This window comes from Cnephaeus nilssonii (assembly GCF_951640355.1).
Source record: "Cnephaeus nilssonii genome assembly, chromosome: 3".
In the NCBI taxonomy this organism is placed as follows: Eukaryota; Metazoa; Chordata; class Mammalia; order Chiroptera; family Vespertilionidae; genus Cnephaeus; species Cnephaeus nilssonii.
Genome location: NC_137074.1, coordinates 4,081,303 through 4,102,809, shown reverse-complemented (window position 1 = coordinate 4,102,809; position 21,507 = coordinate 4,081,303). Strand labels below are relative to the sequence as shown.

The 21,507-nt window shown below is 53.1% G+C and overlaps 2 protein-coding genes across 12 annotated transcripts in view; one reads left to right on the top strand and one right to left on the bottom strand.

The window, feature by feature from the left end:
- Window positions 1-7,892: 7,892 nt before the first annotated feature.
- LOC307097252 (uncharacterized protein) lies at window positions 7,893-14,229 on the top strand (the record flags this gene model as incomplete). The annotated part of the gene is made up of 3 exons (XM_079767253.1): window positions 7,893-7,913; window positions 10,921-14,010; window positions 14,175-14,229. 2 exons carry the CDS (start codon window positions 7,893-7,895, stop codon window positions 11,845-11,847), a joined length of 948 nt encoding a protein of 315 aa, XP_079623379.1. The 3' UTR covers window positions 11,848-14,010; window positions 14,175-14,229.
- Window positions 14,230-18,139: 3,910 nt separating this feature from the next.
- DYRK1A (dual specificity tyrosine phosphorylation regulated kinase 1A) overlaps window positions 18,140-21,507 on the bottom strand; it is a 134,004-nt gene continuing 130,636 nt past the window's right edge. For all 11 annotated transcript variants that reach the window (XM_079761996.1, XM_079761990.1, XM_079761994.1 and 8 more), the window contains one exon: window positions 18,140-21,394. In XM_079761996.1, the coding sequence (XP_079618122.1) occupies window positions 20,774-21,394 (621 nt within the window). In that variant the 3' untranslated portion in view covers window positions 18,140-20,773. The remainder of the gene's footprint in view (window positions 21,395-21,507) is intronic.

Sequence of the window (21,507 nt, the reverse complement as noted above, 5' to 3'; positions counted from 1 at the left end):
CCTAAGAGGATATTAAAATTGTCCCAGCTTACAGCCACTCATGCCATCTATACAGTAGGTCCTCAGGTTACATGGGAGATCCGTTCCTATGGCGCTATGTAACGTGATTTTCGCCCTAAGTCGGAACCCACCTACATAAGCACCTACGTCACCCACATGGAGCACACACACAGCAGTAATGAAGTGAAACAGTAAAAAAAAATTTAAAAGAAAGATAATTCCTGACGTTTACTTGTGGTAAATAAATAATAAAAAACATAAAGCACATAAGTACATACGTTGAAATGACGTAACTTTTTTTTATAAATAAATGGGAGATGGTGACATAACCACGAAACGACATACATCAAGTCTGACATAACTCAAGGACTGCCTGTATATATAAAAGCCTAATATGCAGTGTCCCCTCGGGAGTTTGACAGGGAGACCTGAAGTTCAGTCGCTCGCTATGACATGCAGTGACCACCAGGGGGTGGCGCGGAACGAAGGGAGGCCCCATCCGGTGGCCGGCAGCTGGGGAAGGGAGGCCCCGGCTGGCAGCCAGAAGGCCCCGATTGGCCCTGCTCACCGGCCAGGCCTAGGGACCCTACCCGTGCACGAATTTCATGCCCGGCGCCTCTAGTATGAACATATATCTCAGGCCCAACGTGATACCTTGGTAGAGCCAAACCAATCATCTTCAGCCACCTACAGGTGAGTCAAGGCCCCCTCGCATTTAAAACACTCTGTGGAAATGCCTGAAATGCCACCATTGGCAATTCTCTGACATTAAAAATCATCTCTAGACTCGTTACTATTTGAACTGTACTAAACCCCGGGATCCTGATAAGACAGAAGGTAAACTAAAGTGCGGGGCTCCTGGGGAGAGGGGAGAGGACACAAACGTGGGAAAAGGGGCTCCGCTCCCAGGAGGGGCTCTGGAGGGAAACCTAAGAGGGATCTCTCCACTTGGTGCACATCACTCAGGAAGCTATAACACGCGTGTGTCCAACCCACTCTTCCCCAGGCCTTAGAAGGGCGCTCTTCTGCCTCTCGTGGGGTTCTGAGGCCCATGAGCCTACTGAACGCTCACAGCCAATGCGGCCGTATTCCGGGTGGACAGGAATCCCAGAGCTCTCTCCACTGGCCAAATGTACCTCGGAGCAGCCATGTCGTCAGAAGATTCAAAACCCCGCCTCTCTCAGGATTCATCGGAACCATTTGTTTCCCATTCCAGGAAGCAGAGCAGCGCCATGTTCAGAAAATAGTGAGAAAGAGCCATCAGATTAAACCAAAAAACAATTCCACTAATCACCTGCGTGTGGCTCTAAAGAGGCCAAGAACCCCAAGGTGACAGAAGCATTCAACATTATTATTAATACCGAGAAACTTCTGATGTTTGAACATGCTTTTGACTCATATCTTCATCTTCTCAGACTACCGCTGATATGAAAGAGAATCCCCCAGTTGGGAGTGTGGACATTGCAGAAGGGGTGCTGGTCATTTTTCATCTGAGGAAGAGATCTGACCCCTCTTCCTCACCCTTCTAGAAATAGCGTATATTAAGGAGCAAGAGCACCTCCATAAATTTTAAGAAACGTTACCATCTACATGAAGCATATGGTCCAAAGGAAATTAAATCCATGTTCGGGACCCACCACCACCAGCCGCAAATGCTCAGGGAGTAGCTGTGCTTAGCGGTCTGATCAGAAGCAACCTGATGTGGATCCCTGAAGAAGTCACCCTCTCCTGATAGCCAGTAACCCTATTGACCCCCAATAAAGACGCCATCGCCTCCAACTACATGGGGGGCCAGTGCACCCAGAACTCTCAGGGCCTTTACATCTTGGTATGGGCCATCCTTCGCCCTCCCTCCTCCTCCACTCCACCGAGGCCTGGCACAGGGCAGGTGCCCACTCAACCTCCACCGAGTAAGCATCCGCACCCACCGTTAGGGGAGTAGGGAAGTGGCCCCAAGGCCCCTGGGAGCTGGGAGTCAGCAAAGATCCAGGTGGGTGGCATCGTGGCAGAAGGAATTCTGTTTCCTGGAAGCTGAGCTGGAGCTGGCCTAGAAGAATTGGAGGATTTTTGATGAGTCAGCGGTATGAGAGGGCGAAAGCCTTGAGAGGGAAGTGAGAAAAGTGTGATGGAGGACACTTGGAAACCACATGGATGGGTTCACCCCAAGGACGAGGGTCGAAGTATACAATCCACAACTGCAGATATGCATCGCCTGTTGTATCCCAGTAGGTGAGCAAGGTAGACAGAAGTCACTCACATTCTCTTAGACATTTCCTGCTCCCGTGAGGAGGTCCCCTTAGGGGGGTGAGAAGAAGCACAAAGCTCTTCCTCTGAGATATCTGGTCTACCTTCGACTCATTCAACAAACATTCTTTGGGTACTTCCCACGTGCCAGCACCGCTCTGGGCACCAGGATCCTAGGATGCTCAGGACAGCCTGGGAGCCCACCGCCGGGGCTCATGTTCCACTGGGGGGGAGGGGGGTTGGTGATGAACACGTGTGCTTCTGCGGAGGGTGAAGGGTGCTTTGAGAAGGAAAGCAGAGTGTGCCGTTGCAGATGGAGGAATCAGGAAACGAGAGATGACAATGGACTTCCCTCGACTTCCCTGTTGTGGCACCACTGGCAAACCTTCACCAGAACCACCTGGGGTTCTGGGCTCATCCTCTGCATCTGCCGGTAATACTAACAACAGCCCCAGTGCCACAGAAACCATTCCAGATGTCTGCTCCCATCTGCAAAAGTTATGGCTTAGCTCTGCTTGCTACAAGCATTCATCAGCTGTTCACCACACTGTTTACACAGACAGACACATGGCAGCCTTACATGTTAGGGCCCTGAGAACAGGGCCTGTCTGGGAGCTCGCCGAACGCTCTGTTCTCGCAGAGCAGGGCCTCCACTCCCCCGCTGCATGGCTGTGCAGCCAGTCACACAGTGATCAGTGGGCTTGGTGTTGCTATTTTTAGAAAGAGTGCCCGTCTTTTGGGTCCCACTGAGGGCACGTCCACCTGTGGTTATCTTCTGGCTGGGTGTTGGCCTTATAAAGGCACGCACATGCCCTCGCCACTCAAGTGGAAGGAATTCAGGCATGTGGCCTCGGCCGCTGACATAATCCTCTCGGTTTAGGGACGGCAGAGTTCAGCTCCGCTTTCTGAGGTTGTGCAGCCCTGGTTCCCGTGCTTAAATGTCAGCAAGGTGTGTGGGCCCGAGACCCAGAGATCCCGCTCCGTCTGAAGAGGAGGCTGGGATTCTGCAATCAGGCCCGGAGCCCCGGCTGCGGGGCGGGCCCGCAGAGCGCGCTTGGAGAAACTGCTTACGGTTTCACAACCGAAGGGAGAGTTGGAGGCAGGCGTTTTGAGAGGCCACCTCCCAGGGCAGCGTGCAGACAGCTGTCAAGAACACAGAACAGCTTCCTTTCCAAGACCAAGTGCAAAGCCCTCCAAGGTCTAAGCAGAGAGAGGTCAAGAGGAGATGTGGTTGGAGGAGTGTATTTTTCCAACTCCTCTCCAGGGTTCCCACTCTTTCCCCCAAGATTCCCCTTCCATTTGGAGGTTTCTTCTTTTCTTCACTCTGACGTCCATTATGCCCTTCAAAATCCCAATCCTAGATCACAGTCTCTTGCTTCTTCTCCCCTGGGTATAATCAAAAGTCGCTGCTCTTGGCAGAAGAATGTGACTACTACTAACGCTGCAGGAAACTAAGGGGAAGTTTATGGGAAATACAAATAGCAACAAGCATGCAGGTTTCCAAAGCGTAGGTTTCTGGTGCTAAGATGACAGCCCACCGTAGTGAGTGGGTGTCCCCGATCCCCTCCCCCTCCAGTGTTCTCACTCCTGGACTCCTGCGGGCCTGCACCCCTGGCCACGTTCCGGTCAACACAACGATCGCCTCCTCTGAGAACCGAGGCAGGAAGGATGGTTTCTTACCCACATGCACACCTCCCCTGCCCCTAGAGACCCCTCCCCCGCCCCCCACTCTGTGCTGGTCCCACCCCAGGCGCCCCTGGGCTCTGCAGGGATGCCTTCGCACACATCCCACTGATGGCGCCTGTCTCTATGGGTAAGCAGGACATACAGGCCCAAGTAATCCCCACCCACAGCAGCTCCCACGTGTTCCCCGGAGCCACTCGGCATCCGGTGAGACGCGATATACAGAATCCAGCAAAACCTCGGTCCACTTAAACACGTCCAGCTCTCCCGCCAAGAACTTTAAGTCTAACTCTTCCCTTCGCACTCAGCCACACCTCCAACTCGCTTTCCTGATGATCCTTGGTCTTAACCTGCAGGAGACGGCCATGCCACAGTTGTGAGTATGTGAAACAGAGCCTACTCCTGAACTGTAATTTATTATTGTAATACTTCCCATACATACTGTACATCTATTTTTGCAGTATTTTCATTTAAAAAAAAATTAAATGAGTGTTGACATGCCAAAGCACACGCTTGGATTTGTGGGTTAATTTCTGTGTGACATCGTGTAACTCCTTAACACGAACTTGCACGTGGACAAGAAGCAGGTCACCTTCGCTGAAGAGTCGGAGTCCACAGAAGGGAGACCGTCCTGAAAACCTGGCTGTGTGGTTGCCGTAGTAATCGATGCCTTCTGGAACAAATCCACCCCGGGCTAATTACAGCCTTCTATTTTTAACTCCTTTACAGCCTTCTCCCCCTCCCCAACATGGCTCGCACAACTTCAGCAATAAAATACTCTTCTGCTGCGTGCACAGCCCGCGCTGATCTCAGAATAACTGTTCCCAGCCAGCCCCGCGGCACGGGAGGCGCGGCTCGGGCTCCCTGAGCCAGGGACGGGATGCAGAGACCAAGGGCCAAGCAGACCCCTGCCTGCCAAAGAGCCCAACTGCTCCCCAAGCTCCCGGGCAGCCGCCACCTGTGAGCACCAGGCCTGGGGTCCCGGCTCCCAAGGAGCCTGTGCAGGCGCCCACCCCTCCCGGAGGCCCACCTGACGGTCAGTCCTGCGCCTGAGGGGCTGTCAGGGCCGAACACAAGGATGAGAAGAGGCTGTAGGCCTTCTCCTCTCCGTGCCCCACAGAAAGCCGGGTCCTGCTCATTCGACCGCGGGCCTGTCCTCCCAGGCCGGATGGGTGACCTGGAAACAGACCCAGACACCCAGTGAGGACAAGCCACGCCTGCCAGCCAGGTGCACAGCCGGGGAGCCGCACCGTCCCTGCTGCGTCCTGGGCGAGGCTGTCCTCGCTCAACCAAGGGCCGCGCACCGAGGCCCCGAGCAGAACAGCAGCCTCTCTCCGTCCCGGCGCCAGAAGTCCGGTCAGGGGTCCGAGCAGGGAGCGGACACACACGGTGAGGAGCTGTGAAGCAAACATACGGAGATGAAACTGGACATCGGAGCCACTGATCAGTGACTGCTGCGTAACAAACAGCCCCTGGCATTGCCGCTGATCCCGGCGCTGATGGAGGCTGATGGAGGCTCCGTTTGGGGTCCCGTCTCTTCCCCTTGTTCTTTTCGGGCGTGAGAGAGGCGAGGAGCACCACACAGGCACCGTCCAGGCCTCTGCTCGCCTCCCGGCTGCTCACATCCCGCTGGCCAAAGCCAGCCGCCCCGTGGACACAACATCCCTGCCGCAGTGTCCGCAGAGAGGGGCATTGCTGAGCAGCAGGCCCAGGGCCGGTTTGGGCCGGGACGGGAGAGCCGCCGGGATCGAGTCTGTGGGGAAACCAAACTGTGGAGCAGCATCTCCCAGAAAAGTCGCAAGTGCTGCGGGATTTAAAGTCCGGGGTGGGAGCGGCCCTGAGGGAAAGGTTTTAGTAAGGTTCTTCTAACATCATAGCGTCTTGCAAACATGACATTTATTTCTAACCACATTGTGAAACACTTGTTAAATTATGTGGGAAGAATGTCATTTAGTAAGAAACGCTCTAACAAGTCAGGAGACCCCCGGACACGTGAGCGGAGGCCCCCCACCCGTCCCTTCCCTGTTCCCGGCTGGAGCCCCGGCCAGAACGCCCGGGCCCAGTGGGGAGCCGTGGGAAAGCCCGTCAACAGCCAGGACTTGGGGCGGGAGGTGACACCTGTCGCTTCAGACGCTCAGGTAAGACGCCCCGGGCCGCAGAGGAGCCTTCCTGCCGGAGCGGGTGATGGCGATGTGGCGGGAAGACGGCAAGAAATTCACAGACTGTCCAACCCGGAGGCCGGGCCCCCCAAACCTCTGCTTCACACCCGAGGCCCAGCGAGACCACAGGAAGGGACACCCCAGAACCCAGGCCGCAGAGACAGCCCCCCTCTCTCCAGCGCCATCTCGGAGCATCCCCGCCTTCCTGGCAACACTCCAGTTCCCCCCAAGAAACACGGGATGGCCTTTACGGGGGGGGGGGGGGGGGGGGGGGGGCGGTGAGCGCGGGAAAACCCGCACGAGCCCGCGGACACAGCAAAGGGAACCGGCCCGAAGTCAGGACCCGAGTCCCGTCCTCGCGTTGGCTGCCGTGTTCACCAGGTGCCTTGTTCCGGGACCCAAACCCGGAGACACCGGTCCCTCCCGCCCGAGCAGAGGGCAGGGATGCTGCTGCCCCGGTCCCGCTGGGAGCCCTTAGGGCTGAGCTATGGGCCTCCCCACCCCCCGGGGCCTCCGGGTGACGCTCCAGCCGGCAGAGAGCGGGACCACCCGGCCGTCCATCAGGCGGAGCCCGGGAGCCTCACTCCGTCCGGGGGCTCCCCGAGACCCGGGCCTTGTGGGGTCAGCACCCCCTGGCTCCGCTGGGCCCAGGCCCTCTCCATGCACCGGGAGCCTGTCTCCCGGATGTTGTGAAAATTAATGACCAAGTGGGTGAACCAGATAAGGTCACCACCACGCCGTGCGTCCTGGAGATCAGCACAGGCACCCCCACACGTGTCCCCAACAGACACCCCCATAGACACCTCCCCACGTGTCCCCCACAGACACCCCCCCACGTGTCCCCCACAGGCGCCGCCACAGGCTCCACTGCAGAGGCGCTGGGCTCTGCTCCCCTCCAGCCGCTGGGACAGCAGCCCTGGGGCATTGGCTGAACAAGCCCGTGGGCTGCACGCGCTGCGGACCCAGCTTGGTCCTCTCTCTCTGGAATTTCAGTGGGACACGCAGGACGCCCAGCTTGGTCCCTCTCTCTCTGGAACTTCAGTGGAACACACAGGACGCCCAGCTTGGTCCTCTCTCTGGAACTTCAGTGGAACACGCAGGATGCCCAGCTTGGTCCCTCTCTCTGGAACTTCAGTGGAACACACAGGATGCCCAGCTTGGTCCTCTCTCTGGAACTTCAGTGGAACACGCAGGATGCCCAGCTTGGTCCCTCTCTCTGGAACTTCAGTGGAACACGCAGGACGCCCAGCTTGGTCCTCTCTCTGGAACTTCAGTGGAACACGCAGGACGCCCAGCTTGGTCCTCTCTCTGGAACTTCAGTGGAACACGCAGGACGCCCAGCTTGGTCCTCTCTCTGGAACTTCAGTGGAACACGCAGGACGCCCAGCTTGGTCCCTCTCTCTCTGGAATTTCAGTGGAACACGCAGGATGCCCAGCTTGGTCCCTCTCTCTGGAACTTCAGTGGAACATGCAGGATGCCCAGCTTGGTCCTCTCTCTGGAACTTCAGTGGAACACACAGGATGCCCAGCTTGGTCTCCAGGCCGGTGATTGAACTGCAACCCAGGTACATGCCCTTGACTTGGAATCGAACCTGCTACCCTTAGGTGCACGGGCCAGTGCTCTAACCATTGAGCTACGAACCGGGGCTCTTTACTTTTTATTTAAGATAATCCTATGTAATAGAAGGGTAATATGCAAATTGACCCTAACAGTGGAATGACCAGAACAACCACTCAACCAGTCACTATGAGGTGCACTGACCACCTCTCGGTCCCTCCCCGCGACCAGCAGGCTCCCATCGCCCGATGGCGAACAAGGAACCAGGGGTGGGTGGCGGCGGGGCCGATGGCTGGCAGCTGGGGAAGATGGCCCTGATCGCAGGCCAGGCCTAGGGACCATACCCGTGCCCGAATTTCGTGCGCCGGGCCTCTAGTTTAACATAAAGTAGGATGAAGTGACCTTAAGTGCACCTTTCAGTGAGCTGTGACCAATGGGGAGACCTGAGTCTAGCACCTGTGGTAACAGAAGGTTTTCATCACCCGGAGTTTACGCCCATCCTTCCTGCTCACTCCCCCCACCCCAGAGAGAACCATGGCTGAGGTTTATCTCAGCATAGCTCGTCTGTCGTGTTCTAGAAGCTCAGATATAGGACCAAGTAGTATGTGCTTTTGTGTCTGGCTTATTCCACTCAACACACTGCTTTTAAGAGGTACACGGGTCCCGCTGTCAGGAGTTTGTCTCTTCTGTAGCTGAGTTGTGTTCCATTGTAAGGATACATCACCGTTTCCTCACCCACTCTCCTGTGGACGGAATCTGGGCTGTTTCACTGGTTAGACAGTAAGACTAAAGCTGTTATAAAGACCCTTGTACAAGTGTTTCAGTGGACATGTTTTTATTTCTCATCAGTAAAAGATATCTGGAAGTGGAACTGCTTGGTCCTAGGGACAGTGAATGTTTAATAAGAAATTGGCATTTTCCCAAAGCGACCCTAACTCGTTATCCTCCCATGCATCTGAGCTGCGACTACACCCTCACCACCTGCTGGTGTCCACCCTCCTCATGGTACAGGAGTAGCTCGTCATGGTTTTAGGGTGCATATTACTGATGCTGGTAATATCAAACATTTTCTTAAGAGGTTATTGGCCATTAATGCCTCCTTTCTGAAGTGTATGTTCAAACACCTTGCCCTCTTTTTAATTGGGTTGTTCATCTTCTTGGGTTGTAAAAGTTCTTTTTCTAGAACTTTCTTCATCTGTAAGTTTTATAGTTTGGGCCCTTATGGTCAGGTCAAGGATCCATTTCAGGGTACCTTCTGCACATGGTGTGAGATAGGGAGTGAGGGTCACTTTCCGTATGTGGATATCCAGTTGCTTCAGCATCTACTGGAAAGACCATCAGTCCCTGTTGTTACCTGGGCACCTTTGTTGAGAACTGACTGACCATATCAGGTGTACCAGTTAATAATGCGGATTTTTTTCAATAGATGGAGTTACACATATGTTGATATATATGCGATTTGATATGTATGCTATTTTGTTGTATTGACAGCAAGCTTCAAAACTTCATATGTCAAATTTGCTGAAGGTGTTAACATCGTAGATATTTTTATTCTTAAAAATGTCGAATTTCGTGCCCAAAAAAGAGCATTTATGGGAAGTTTTCATTCATCACTTTATTTTGAAGAAAAAGTTATCGTATACTTCAGGAAGCTTATGGTGAACATGCTCCATCTCAAGATACTGTGAACGCTGCTTTAAATGCTTTAAAAGTGATGATTTCGATGTGAAAGACAAAGAACGTCCAGGTCAACCAAAAAAGTTTGAAGACCAATAATTACAAGCATTATTGGATGAAGATGCGTGTCAAACTCAAAAACAACTTGCAGGAAGATTAAGCGTTGCTCAGCAAACAATTTCTGATCGTTTACAAGCAATGGAAAAGATTTTAAAGGAAGGAAAATGGGTGCCACATCAACTGAATGAAAGACAAATGGAAAACCGAAAAGTCAACAGTAAAATGTTGCTTCAACGGCATGAAAGAAAGTTTTCTTTGCATTGAATTGTGACTGGTGATGGAAAGTGGATTTATTTTGAGAATCCCAAATGCACAAGATCATGGATGGGTTGATCCAGTTCAACCATCAACATCGACTGCAAGGCCAAATCGCTTCGGAAAGAAGACAATGCTCTGCGTTTGGTGGGATCAGGAAGGTGTGGTGTATTATGAGCTTCTAAAACCAGGTGAAACGGTTACTGCTGATCACTACCGACAACAAATAATCAATCTGAACCACGCTTTGATCGTGAAATGGCCAGAATGTTCCAGAAGACATGGCAAAGTAATTTTGTTTCATGATAACGCACCATCACACACTTCAAAACCAGTTAAAGACACGTTAAAAGATCTTGCCTGGGAAGTATTAACCCACCCGCTGTATTCACCAGACCTTGCTCCTTCAGGTTACCACTTGTTCCGATCGATGGCACACGCACTTTCTGAGCAGCACTTTAAAAGTATGAAGAAGTGGAAAATTGGGTCTCTGAATGGTCTGCCTCAAAACAAGAAAAGTTCTACTGGGACAGTATCCACAAAGATTACCTGAAAGATGGGGGAAATGTGTAGCTAGCGATGGACGTTACTTTGAATAAAGCACCTTTGATGTTGCTCTTGAAATTATCGTGTTTTCTCTGATGACAGAATCCGCCATTAACCGGTCCACCTGGTAAGTGTGGACCTATTTCCGGACTCGACATTCCAGTCCTATCTGTCTCCTCTCTGTTCAAACAGTCTCAACTGCTCTGTATTTATAGTAAGTCCTGAAATCAAGTAGTATAATTTTTCCAACTTTATTCTTTTTCAAAATTGTTTTGTTTGTTCTATGACATTTCTATAACATTTTTAGAATGACCCTGTTAAATTCTACAGATAAACGTGCTGGAGTTTTGACTGGGAATGTGTTGAATATATAGATTAAGGGGGAAAAGATATCCTATCAATTGTGGACATTTCAATCCACACAGAGGGACACCCATATACTGAGGCATCAATGTGAATTCCGTTTCCATCACACCTCTCCATTTATTTAGGTCTCCCTGATTTCTCTCATGAAACACTTCTCATTTTCAATGTAAAGTCTTGCACATATTTTCTTAAGTTTGTCTCTGCATTTCAAAATGTTTATGAAACTTAAAGCATACCAGACAACAGCAATTACCAATTATTTGGTTCCTGGTATGTGAATACTGAAATTCAAGTCTCATATAACACTTTCAAACATGAAATATTATTTCTTAGATGTTTTTCAACCATTTGACACGTAAAAAGCATTCTTAGCGGGGTGGGCCACACAGCACCAGGGGGCTGGCTGCCATTGGCCGACACCATGGCAACGGACAGGACGCCGCGGCCAAAGGCATCGCTGCTCTTCCAGGGCTTCTGTGCCCGAGGGCCACCACCGGGGCTGTGCCAGGGCCTCCTGTGCCCGAGGGCCACCACCGGGGCTGTGCCAGGGCCTCCTGTGCCCGAGGGCCACCACTGGGGCTGTGCCAGGGCCTGCTGTGCCCGAGGGCCACCACCGGGGGCTGTGCCAGGCCTCCTGTGCCCGAGGGCCACCACCGGGGCTGTGCCAGGGCCTCCTGTGCCCGAGGGCCACCACCGGGGGCTGTGCCAGGGCTTCTGTGCCCGAGGGCCACCACCGGGGCTGTGCCAGGGCTTCTGTGCCCAAGGGCCACCACCGGGGCTGTGCCAGGGCCTGCTGTGCCCGAGGGCCACCACCGGGGGCTGTGCCAGGGCCTCCTGTGCCCAAGGGCCACCACCGGGGGCTGTGCCAGGGCTTCTGTGCCCAAGGGCCACCACCGGGGGCTGTGCCAGGGCTTCTGTGCCCGAGGGCCACCACCGGGGCTGTGCCAGGGCTCCTGTGCCCGAGGGCCACCACCGGGGGCTGTGTCAGGGCTCCTGTGCCCGAGGGCCACCACCGGGGGCTGTGCCAGGGCTTCTGTGCCCAAGGGCCACCACCGGGGCTGTGCCAGGCCTCCTGTGCCCGAGGGCCACCACCGGGGGCTGTGTCAGGGCTCCTGTGCCCGAGGGCCACCACCGGGGGCTGTGCCAGGGCTTCTGTGCCCGAGGGCCACCACCGGGGCTGTGCCAGGGCCTGCTGCAGCCTCCAATGGGGAAATGCAAGTAACAGCAGCCAAGAGGACACAGCTGGAATGGTTCAGGAAAACAAAAAGACGGGCTTCCCTGATAATCACTAAACCGTAACGAATCTCATTTCTTCTTGCAACGTTTCCCTTGGTTCAGAGTCCTACGGGGCCTCCCTCTCTCGGTGCAGAGGCCTGGCCCGGGGCCCTGTCGCAGGACAAGGCCTGAGTGGCCACTCACCTGCATGGAGTTACACTCGGTGCTGGAGTTGGGGGGCTGATGGGAGAGACAAGAGGGGAGAGACTGTCTGTGGATGCCATGTGGGGCAGGCAGTCCCGTGAAGGGTTACCCGACTGTGTCACGCCACCTTGGGGACACCACTGGGAAGAGCCGGAGCCGGGACAGGAGTTACGGGCCCTGGAAGGCAGAAGGGGCAGATATTACGGCGGGAGGAAGGATGGGGCGGAGAAGCCGCTTCCGAGGAGAGGAGAGGACAGAACGGCACCAGCCTGCCCTGACCCTGCGGAGCCTCCTGGACGCCGTTTTAGTTCCTGAGTATGAAAGTCAGAGATAAACCTGTTCAGCATTTCCAAGGTCAGGAAAGGCCCGCCGAGCAAAGCCTCTTGGGCGCCCTGTGTGTGGTTCCTTAGGCCAGGACAACAGTCCTTCTTCAGTGACCGCTCACCTGCCCGTGTTAACGGAGTTAATGACGTTTCCTCCCCTGCACCGCCTGTAGGGACACAGCTGGGCGGTCATCAGCTGTAGATGGTGCTGTGTGACCTCCACGTCAAGGTCAGCCCGCAGGGCTGGGGAGGCCCACGAGCAGCGGGACTGTCCCTGGTCGGCGTGTCCTCTTGAACAAGTTGCTCAAACACTCCGGTTTCCTCAGTGTAAAGTGAGGGCAGGTCAGTGACGCCACGTGAACTGCCCGGCGCCTGGTTCTAATGCAGAGTCTGAGTGTGCCGGGCCGGCCTGACATCCGCTCCCAGGGGATGCTGATGTCACAGGACCCGACTCCACTGAGCGGCGAGGGTCTAGATGACCTCTCTCCTCTTGTATCTAAAACGCCATCTCACCCACCATCATTTGCCTCCATAAGAAGAACCAAAATCGTGCCATCCCCCGCTTCCTCGCCTTCAATCCGTTCATTTGAATCAAATGCCCTGTTTGACATCTCCACTTAGATGCCCTGTAAGTCCTTAACACTCAGCGTTGGAAAACTGGAAGCACGACTCCCTGGCAAACCTGCTGTCCCTTTAAATGTCCCCAACCCCAGTGAACAGCACTGCCACCCGCCAAGATGCTCCCGCGAAAAGCAGGAGGAGGCCCAGGGCCAATGGCAGGGCTGTCAGAACAGGCTCCTTCCAGCCACTCCTCCAACAGCCTCCGTGAAGTTGTAGAGAAAATGCCACTGAAAACCCATCCTTTCTAGAACATTTACATGCCATACACTACATCCAAGCAAAGGGAAGGACGAAGCACACCACTCAGTTCTAACGCAGACATAGGCACCGTGCACAGCAAAACCAAGTCCTGACTTAACACCCAGGTGGACTCCAGAAGGAAAGTAACCGCGGAAGCAGTCCGTTTCCTCATTCACACGGTACTCACCTCGCCCCCGCACCACGCCCGTCAGCTTCGGACAGAATGCAGGCTGCGGACGCGGGCTCTCGCCATTTACCACGCCGCCGTTCCGTGCCAGGTCCTCATGGCATGACCTGTGAGAGCTGCATAAACCCCGACGTGGACCCGACAGTTATTCCTCTGGGACGAAAAGTCGAGGGTGCGCTGCCCAGGATGAGAGGGAGGGTTTGAACCCAATGCTGGATCCGGGAACCGCAGCCACTGCATCGCAGGCCTCAGCCAACGTCTGTGTGCTCACACCAGGCCAATGCCCGGAGACGCCCCACGGTTCCATGGAGACCTCCCGGGATGGAGCCTTGGGAAATCAACCCCACAGGTGCCATTCATGGGACACCTGAGCTACTGGCAGGATGTCACACCAGCACACTTTCAGAAGGTGACAGGAAGGAAGCAGATTGGAGCCTCATGTGCTTGCACCTGGTAATCGATGCCTTTCTTGGTGGCTGTTTTATAACACTTTGTGACGCCATGGGAGTTGTGAATTGTAATTATTTAATTACACACAGAAACTGCAGGAAAGCACTTAGAATTGCTCAGACCCCTCAGGTGAGCCACAGGCTCCTCCGGCCTCCTGAGCGGTGCTGGCTGCGGGCGCAGCATCCCGGAGGCGCTCCATCCCGGAGGCGCTCCATCCCGGAGGTGCTCCACCCCGGAGATGCTCCACCCCGGAGGCGCTCCACCCCGGGAGGCGCTCCACCCCGGAGGTGCTCCATCCCGGAGGTGCTCCATCCCGGAGGCGCTCCACCCCGGGAGGCGCTCTGTCCCGGGAGGTGCTCCATCCCAGAGATGCTCCACCCCGGGAGGCGCTCCGTCCCGGGAGGTGCTCCATCCCAGAGATGCTCCACCCCGGGAGGCGCTCCACCCCGGGAGGCGCTCCGTCCCGGGAGGCGCTCCATCCCAGAGATGCTCCATCCCGGAGGTGCTCCACCCCGGAGGTGCTCCATCCCGGAGGCGCTCCACCCCGGGAGGCGCTCCGTCCCGGGAGGTGCTCCATCCCAGAGATGCTCCACCCCGGGAGGCGCTCCGTCCCGGAGGCGCTCCGTCCTGGGAGGCGCTCCTTCCCGGGAGGCGCTCCGTCCCGGAGGCGGTCCGTCCCCGGAGGCGCTCCATCCCAGAGATGCTCCATCCCGGAGGTGCTCCACCCCAGGAGGTGCTCCACCCCAGGAGGCGCTCCACCCCGGAGGCGCTCCACCCCAGAGGCACTTCGTCCCGGGAGTCGCTCCTTCCCGGGAGGCGCTCCATCCCAGGAGGTGCTCCATCCCAGAGATGCTCCATCCCGGGAGGTGCTCCACCCCGGAGGTGCTCCACCCCAGAGGTGCTCCACCCCGGAGGCGCTCCTTCCCGGGAGGTACTCCATCCGGGGAGGCGCTCCGTCCCGGGAGGTCCTCCACCCCGGGAGGCGCTCCACCCCGGGAGGCGCTCCATCCCGGAGGCGCTCCATCCCGGGAGGCGCTCCGTCCCGGGAGGTGCTTCATCCCGGGAGGCGCTCCACCCCGGGAGGTGCTCCATCCCAGGAGGTGCTTCATCCCGGGAGGCGCTCCGTCCCGGGAGGTCCTCCACCCCGGGAGGCGCTCCACCCCGGGAGGTGCTCCATCCCAGGAGGTGCTTCATCCCGGGAGGCGCTCCGTCCCGGGAGGTGCTCCATCCGGGAGGCACTTCGTCCCGGGAGGCGCTCCGTCCCGGGAGGTGCTCCATCCCGGGAGGTGCTCCATCCGGGAGGCACTTCATCCCGGGAGGCGCTCCGTCCCGGGAGGCGCTCCGTCCCGGGAGGTGCTTCGCAGCCACAGGTGCCCGGCCCCGCTCCCAGCTCCCAGTCAGAAACCCCAAGCGTGAGCGGCCCGCCTACGACTGTAAGTCTGCAGGTGAGTCTGCAGCAGGGTGAAAACTCCCGCTTAACTGAGGATGCTGATGCAACAGTTTAAGACCACCTGGAGTTCACCAAAACCGCCTGTTTGTAAGGTCTTGCTTTCCCAGTTGCTGGGCAACGAAAGCGGGGCTGGGCCTGCAGTGAGCCCCCCCCCCCCCCCTCAGCCGTCCCGGAATGCACGCAGAGGGGACTTGCTCCTTCGGGTCACTGCTTCACTGTAGGATGCTAAGATCTTAAAAACAACCCTCTGTCAGCACCGGCAGCCATTTCGTTCCAGGCCGTCCTCACCCCCACGTGGCACCTCGATGCGGTGTTTCTATGCACGTGATGAGGGCGGTTCCCAGTTGGCCACCTGGGCTCTATGTTAACCAACTCAGCCTGTCCTACCGGGGAAGCTGCCCTGGGCGCAGCCCCCTCCTGCCAGGTGGCCGGCCACCCGGGTTCCCCTGGCTCTGAACCTCCCTCTTTCACTGCAGCCAAAGCACTTGGGGCAATGGCAGCGACTAATGAGTTAACTCCCCAACAAACCCTTCAAGAAAAGCCCCCAAAATGCCAAAGGTAGCAATTTTCAAAAACTTAATTAGAAAGATAACCAAATGAACTGTGGTCCAAGACAGAATGTTTGATTAAAACCGGCGTGGCCGTTCTGCGCCACGACCCAAAAACCCTCGAGGCTCTTTCTGGAGCTGAACACCCGGCTGCGGACAGCGTCCCTCCTGGCACCAGGCGGGCTGGGCCGCTCCACCATCGGCACACTTCCTCCTCCTGCAGCAAAGCCTGGCCCATCCCCGCCTTCTTTAGCCAACAGGCCTCCGGTCCCATCGCTCTGCCCTTCAGCCAGGTGGGGCTGGCAGTGGCCTCGGATGGCAGTGGCCTCGGATGGCAGTGGCCTCGGATGGCAGTACCAGGAGGCGAGTCCGCGGAGAGACGCGCGCCCCCTCGCTGCTCTGCTGCACATGGCAGGGAGCATGCTGCGGGCCCTGACACCCATACGTGCCATTCCCACCCCTCTGTAGCCTTCTGTAAGTCCTCACCGGGGACATGCCGAGAGCGAGAACCCGAAACCCAGCTATGATCGCCGAGTGGGAATCAAACCAGCAACCTTTCTGTGCACAGGATGCTGCTCAACCAAGCCACTCCGCCAGACTCCACCTTAATAAATGGACTTGCCCTCAAGATGGGAAATGATGGAAAACCACTGTTTTGGGGTAACAACACAGGAGCTAGAGAAGCTAGCTGTATATTGTAACCTGTGGTGTTCCCGATACCCAGTTGTTAGGTATTTGTGTGTTTAAATCACCGGAGAAGGAACTTTGAAGAAAACCTAAGGTAAGAAACTGGAAAAAATTAACCATGACAAATACCTGTGCTCTCCAAGTTCAGGTGAGTATTATCCACAACAGCTATGACGCCCAGACACCCTGGTTCTTCATCGCTTCTCGCCACGGGCAGCTGACACCTGGGACCTCGGCTGCACGTCACGCCGAAGAGAGAGACACACACAAGCAGCGGAGCCCTTACCTCACTGCCTCCTCAGAGAACACGGTGCTCACACAGCGGCACGGACGTGTGGCCGTCCAGGGGCAGGCCGGTGCCGTCCACGGAGCGCCAGTGGACGCCCTGACAGGGACACTGTGCGTCAAGAGGATGATAAAGGAGGAGGTGAGCGTTTCTTAGGGTTCCCCTTGCTCTTTGTACGAACACTTACTTGAGGCACGTGTTCCCTCTGGAAAACACGTCTCGAGGGGAACCGTGGTCAGGAAACAAGGACTTCTGCTCCCCTCTTCCGGCACCAGTCTCCCAGGACCAGGTCCCCCGCCGGCCCCGGCAGGGTTCTAAGAAATCTGAACGTGGTCTCAGTACCCCCGTCAGTTTCACCCAATCTTAACCTCAAAATTTCACTTTTTCCATTTATGGCACCAAGAGCAAGTTCTGTATCTAAAATGAACCACTTCAAAAATTAATATAAAGTGAGTACTGAACCTGTATTCTGAAAGTGACAGGGGCAGGCCTAGGGAAATGGGACACTAACCTAGGAGAAACCTGGCATTTGCTATCTCACCTGTGAACACTGTTATTTCCTTATACAACTGGTGACAATACGTTTAACAACACGGGTCCCAGAAAAGAGGGCACAGTGGCAAACCCAATGGTCATTCTGTGGGCTTACAGAATGACTGCAACCTCAATGACCTTTTACTCACAGTTCTAAACTCATTAAATAAAAATAAGCCTAGGTTGGTGGAGTACCATGTCGTGTACCATGTGCCACTTACCAAGGTAAAATGCTCAGACCCTAAGAAACAGCTAAAGGGAGTTTCTTCTTACATGTGGTAAGTGTACGAGTTGTATGCAGCCAACCTCAAGTTCACAGAATAACGCTTTTTAAGATTTTGCCTTCTGAAAGCCACCTTAATATATACTTATGCAGGGTAACTTACAGAAGGAGAAGACATTAGGTGAGAAATTAATTCATTGTAGCAGAATTCCAACACTCTGTACATGAAAGCTCGTGACATGCCCAGACGAGGGTCGGGGAGGAGGACCGATAGGATGTGTGTCCCTATTGCTTCAAGCAGGTCACAGCCTGTGAGAGACATCACCTCGCGCTCACATCCATCCTCAACACGAGACTATCAGCACTGTGCATCCGAGAAACCGTGAATAACGTCATCGTTCATATAAAAAGCCGACTTCAAAAATAAAAACGATCCGTTAAACCTCCAATTTTTCTGAGATTTTTGAAGCCTAGGTCGATGTAACTATTTTCCTTTTACATGTGACTAAACTGATACTCAGTATACCGACCAGACCATCCCCTGGACCAGGTGAATTGCATAGGAAGATTTTTACTATGTTCACATGGTTCTGAAATTAATTTTTAAAAAGCATAGTAAAGAGTCTGAGGACAAATTATTCAACTGTTTATCATACATAAGACCGCATGACTATAATACAAAGGGGATTCTTTTCATTTAACGTTACAATATACACAGCAAGTCCGGACCAGATCTTACAATCTGCACACAGGTATTTAACCTTTTCCATGCTGTTTATGTTTACAATGCACAGAAGTCCTGTAACCAAACCGTGTAGGAAAGCACACAAAACTGGACTGTAACATAACACAGTGTGCAGAAGCATTGGGTTGTATGACTTCCTGTATGTAAGTAGCGGTTTAAAAACTGCTTTCATTTTTTGGTGCTTTTAAAGATGTGGCAACCAGCACAGAAAAAAATGACCTGACCCATATGGTATCATCACCTTATATTCCTAAACAGCAGTAACTACTGAGTTCCTTTTGATATTGCTATACTCAAGATGATATCCTTTTATTCACTGTAAACCTTTATGAACTACCAAGTTCAAAAATCATCCACAGGCTTGACATTTAATTACAAAATAAATATGGATTTCCTGATTAACAACAAAAAAAATTTGTGTGGTGTATAAAAACGGATTATTTCCACGTTTCCATTCACATTCACATAGTTTTCAGCCTTTCTTTTATCACTGTTTACATATAAAAACCTGCTTTTGTTCAGAAAAAAGTTGACCTAGTCAGCCTCATGGAATTGACCAATAAGAAGTGATGTGGTGGTCTGCTGAGTTGTTTTGAACAGGGTTATCGGCAGAGGTAGATTACTGCTTCTTTTCTAGGCTTCTTTTGATCCTGGACAGGTAAATGACTCATCTTCATTCTCCCAATTCAACCGCTCAAAGGTATAACACTCTACAATTGGTCAATTTAAAATGGGAACACAAATTTAGCAACTGCCAGCCTGTGCTACATTAAGGCAGCGTAATCTCGAGACCAGGCCCCTGCCCACACCAGCCTGCTCGCGCCAGGTCATGTGCGGGGCCTTGCTCTACTCATGCTCTTATTCTGGACCTGTTGGTGCAACCAAGGTCTTGCTTTCGAGTTTACATGTAGGTTAACCAGGAATACAAGAACCAACTGCTGGCTCCACCGCTTCTGGACCGTGTCCCTTTCCCTTCAGAAGGCTGAACACGCTGAGAATGTAACAGGTGTTGTAGTCTTGAATTAGATGTCAATCTATTATGTTCAGTACAAAGATTGCTGTAAATGTATTGGCTATGGGTTCAACAGTTCCAGTTTTGTTTAAGCAATAGTACAGCCATAATTTTCAACTGACATTTAAAAATGGTCTAGTTACACCTTGTGTCAAAGTGCAGAACTGCTACATTATTGGTTACAGACATCTATGTGCTATAAAAACAGCTTTGGTACAATAAATTATCAAAAAAGAAAATAAATTTTTGTAAAATTCACAGCATAATTGTGAGGCAAAAAAGCAGTCACATAAAATTCTGCATTTTTTAAAAAATGTTCAGGATGAACAGAAGACATCTTTGTGCAGAAGAAATGGTGGAGATACCACGTGCCAAGAAAAAGCAAAAGAAAAGTAAAAAGCAGGAAGGGACACAGCTGTAGCTATTTCCATCAAAGCAAACCACTACCTCTGTGACCTTCAACCAATAAGGAAGTCAGCTTTATGACACACGCAAAGTGACCTTGCAATACCTTACAATTAGTGGGTCACAAAAGTCTATTTTAAAAGAAAGGCCTCTTGAATTACCCATTCTCTGTGTTTTCAGCATTAAGGACTGTCTGCAAAAGCATGTCCAAAGTGATTGCATCTGAAATGGTAGGCTCTTCTAATTCCGAGTCCAAATCCATAAGGCCAAAGGTTATCCCAAAGACCACCACTCAGACCTCCCCAGGACTGGCCGCGACTGACCCGTTGATTGCTTCTCAGTGCACCTTGGTTGGGAGACCAGTCACGTTCCGTTCCTCTCTTACTGTGGCCTCTCCCACAGGAGACCCACAGGATCCCATGTAATTGCTGCTTTGCTCCTCAGTAGGTTCAGACAGGAGAGTTCTGATCCCCGCCACTTAGCATGCTTACTGTGCCTTACACACTCCAATACCACCGTCCCTTCCATACAGCTGCAGGTGATGTTTGTGTGAGCTGGAGCTCCCTCTTCCTGACAGTACTGCATCTCCGTGCCCAAATGTGTTTAGAGGACTTAAAAACCCAAATTCCCCACCCCCACCCCAAACAAAACAAAAACAAAACAAAACAAAAAAGGGAAAAAAACACCCTCATGGGGCCCTTTATGCAAATTAGGTGCAGTGCCTTTTTATTTTAAAATTAGTTGGCAAATGACCAAGACCAACATCTGAACATTAACTTCTGTGGAATAGAAAGACAAAAAAACCCACTACGACTGGGATGTGGCAAGTTAAAGTGGGGGAGGCAAAAAGAGGACACCTCTGAGCTGTCCATGAAGATGGGTTTGGACATGGCTCTTTTAAAAACTTCATTGTCCCTTTGCAATCTTTTCAAGTTAAAAAAAAAAGTCAGCTTTGCCCTCTCGTAGCGGTTCAGTGTGTTAATCTCCTTCTGATTCAAGCAGCTTTGCACTTTGTTTTTTTTTGTTTTTGTTTTTTTGGAAAAAAACACCACTTCTATAAAAACACACAAGAAACAAACTCAAGTTTCAATTTAGTCACGAGCTAGCTACAGGACTCTGTTGCACACAAACTCCTGTCATGGGGGACTCTTCTCTATCGGCCCCTTGCCTCATTGTCAGAGGTCCTTCAGTCATGTAATGTGCAGGACCTGTATTAGCAGAAAATTGGTATGTTGGATGTCCAGCTATGCCAGTCTCTTGGCGGGGATTGGAGTAGACGGTTAAATTAACGTCCATAGCTCCATTCTGTCCAAAGTCCAAGGTATTAGCAGCCACTGGGCGATTCTGGTAGGCCTGATTGCCTTGATTACCAGTAGAGGAGGAAGATGTAGAGGAAGAAGTAGTTGAGGAAGACAGAGATGTCATGGAGTGGTGACTATGGCCAACCTCCATAGAATCCTGGGTAGAGGAGCTATTCGTTGGAGAATTGTAGACCCTTGGCCTGGTCCGGTTACCCAAGGCTTGTTGTCCATGGTGGTGGTGGTGGTGATGGTGGTGGTGGTGGTGATGGGAACTGTTTCCATGGTGATGATGCAATGCATTCTGTTGAGGGGCTACATGAAAGGTTGTTTCTTGAACAGGATGAGTTTCAACAGTGACCTGTGTAGGAGCTTCAGTGCCTGACCAGCCAAGGGGAGCAGGAAACTGCTGACGCACCTGGAAGAACGGATGTTTGGATTTATGCGGAGTACTGTTTCAAAGTTTTAATCTTCAGTCAAAAGCTATATCACTAGCATTTACATCAACGAGAGAAGAAGGTTTTGAAACTT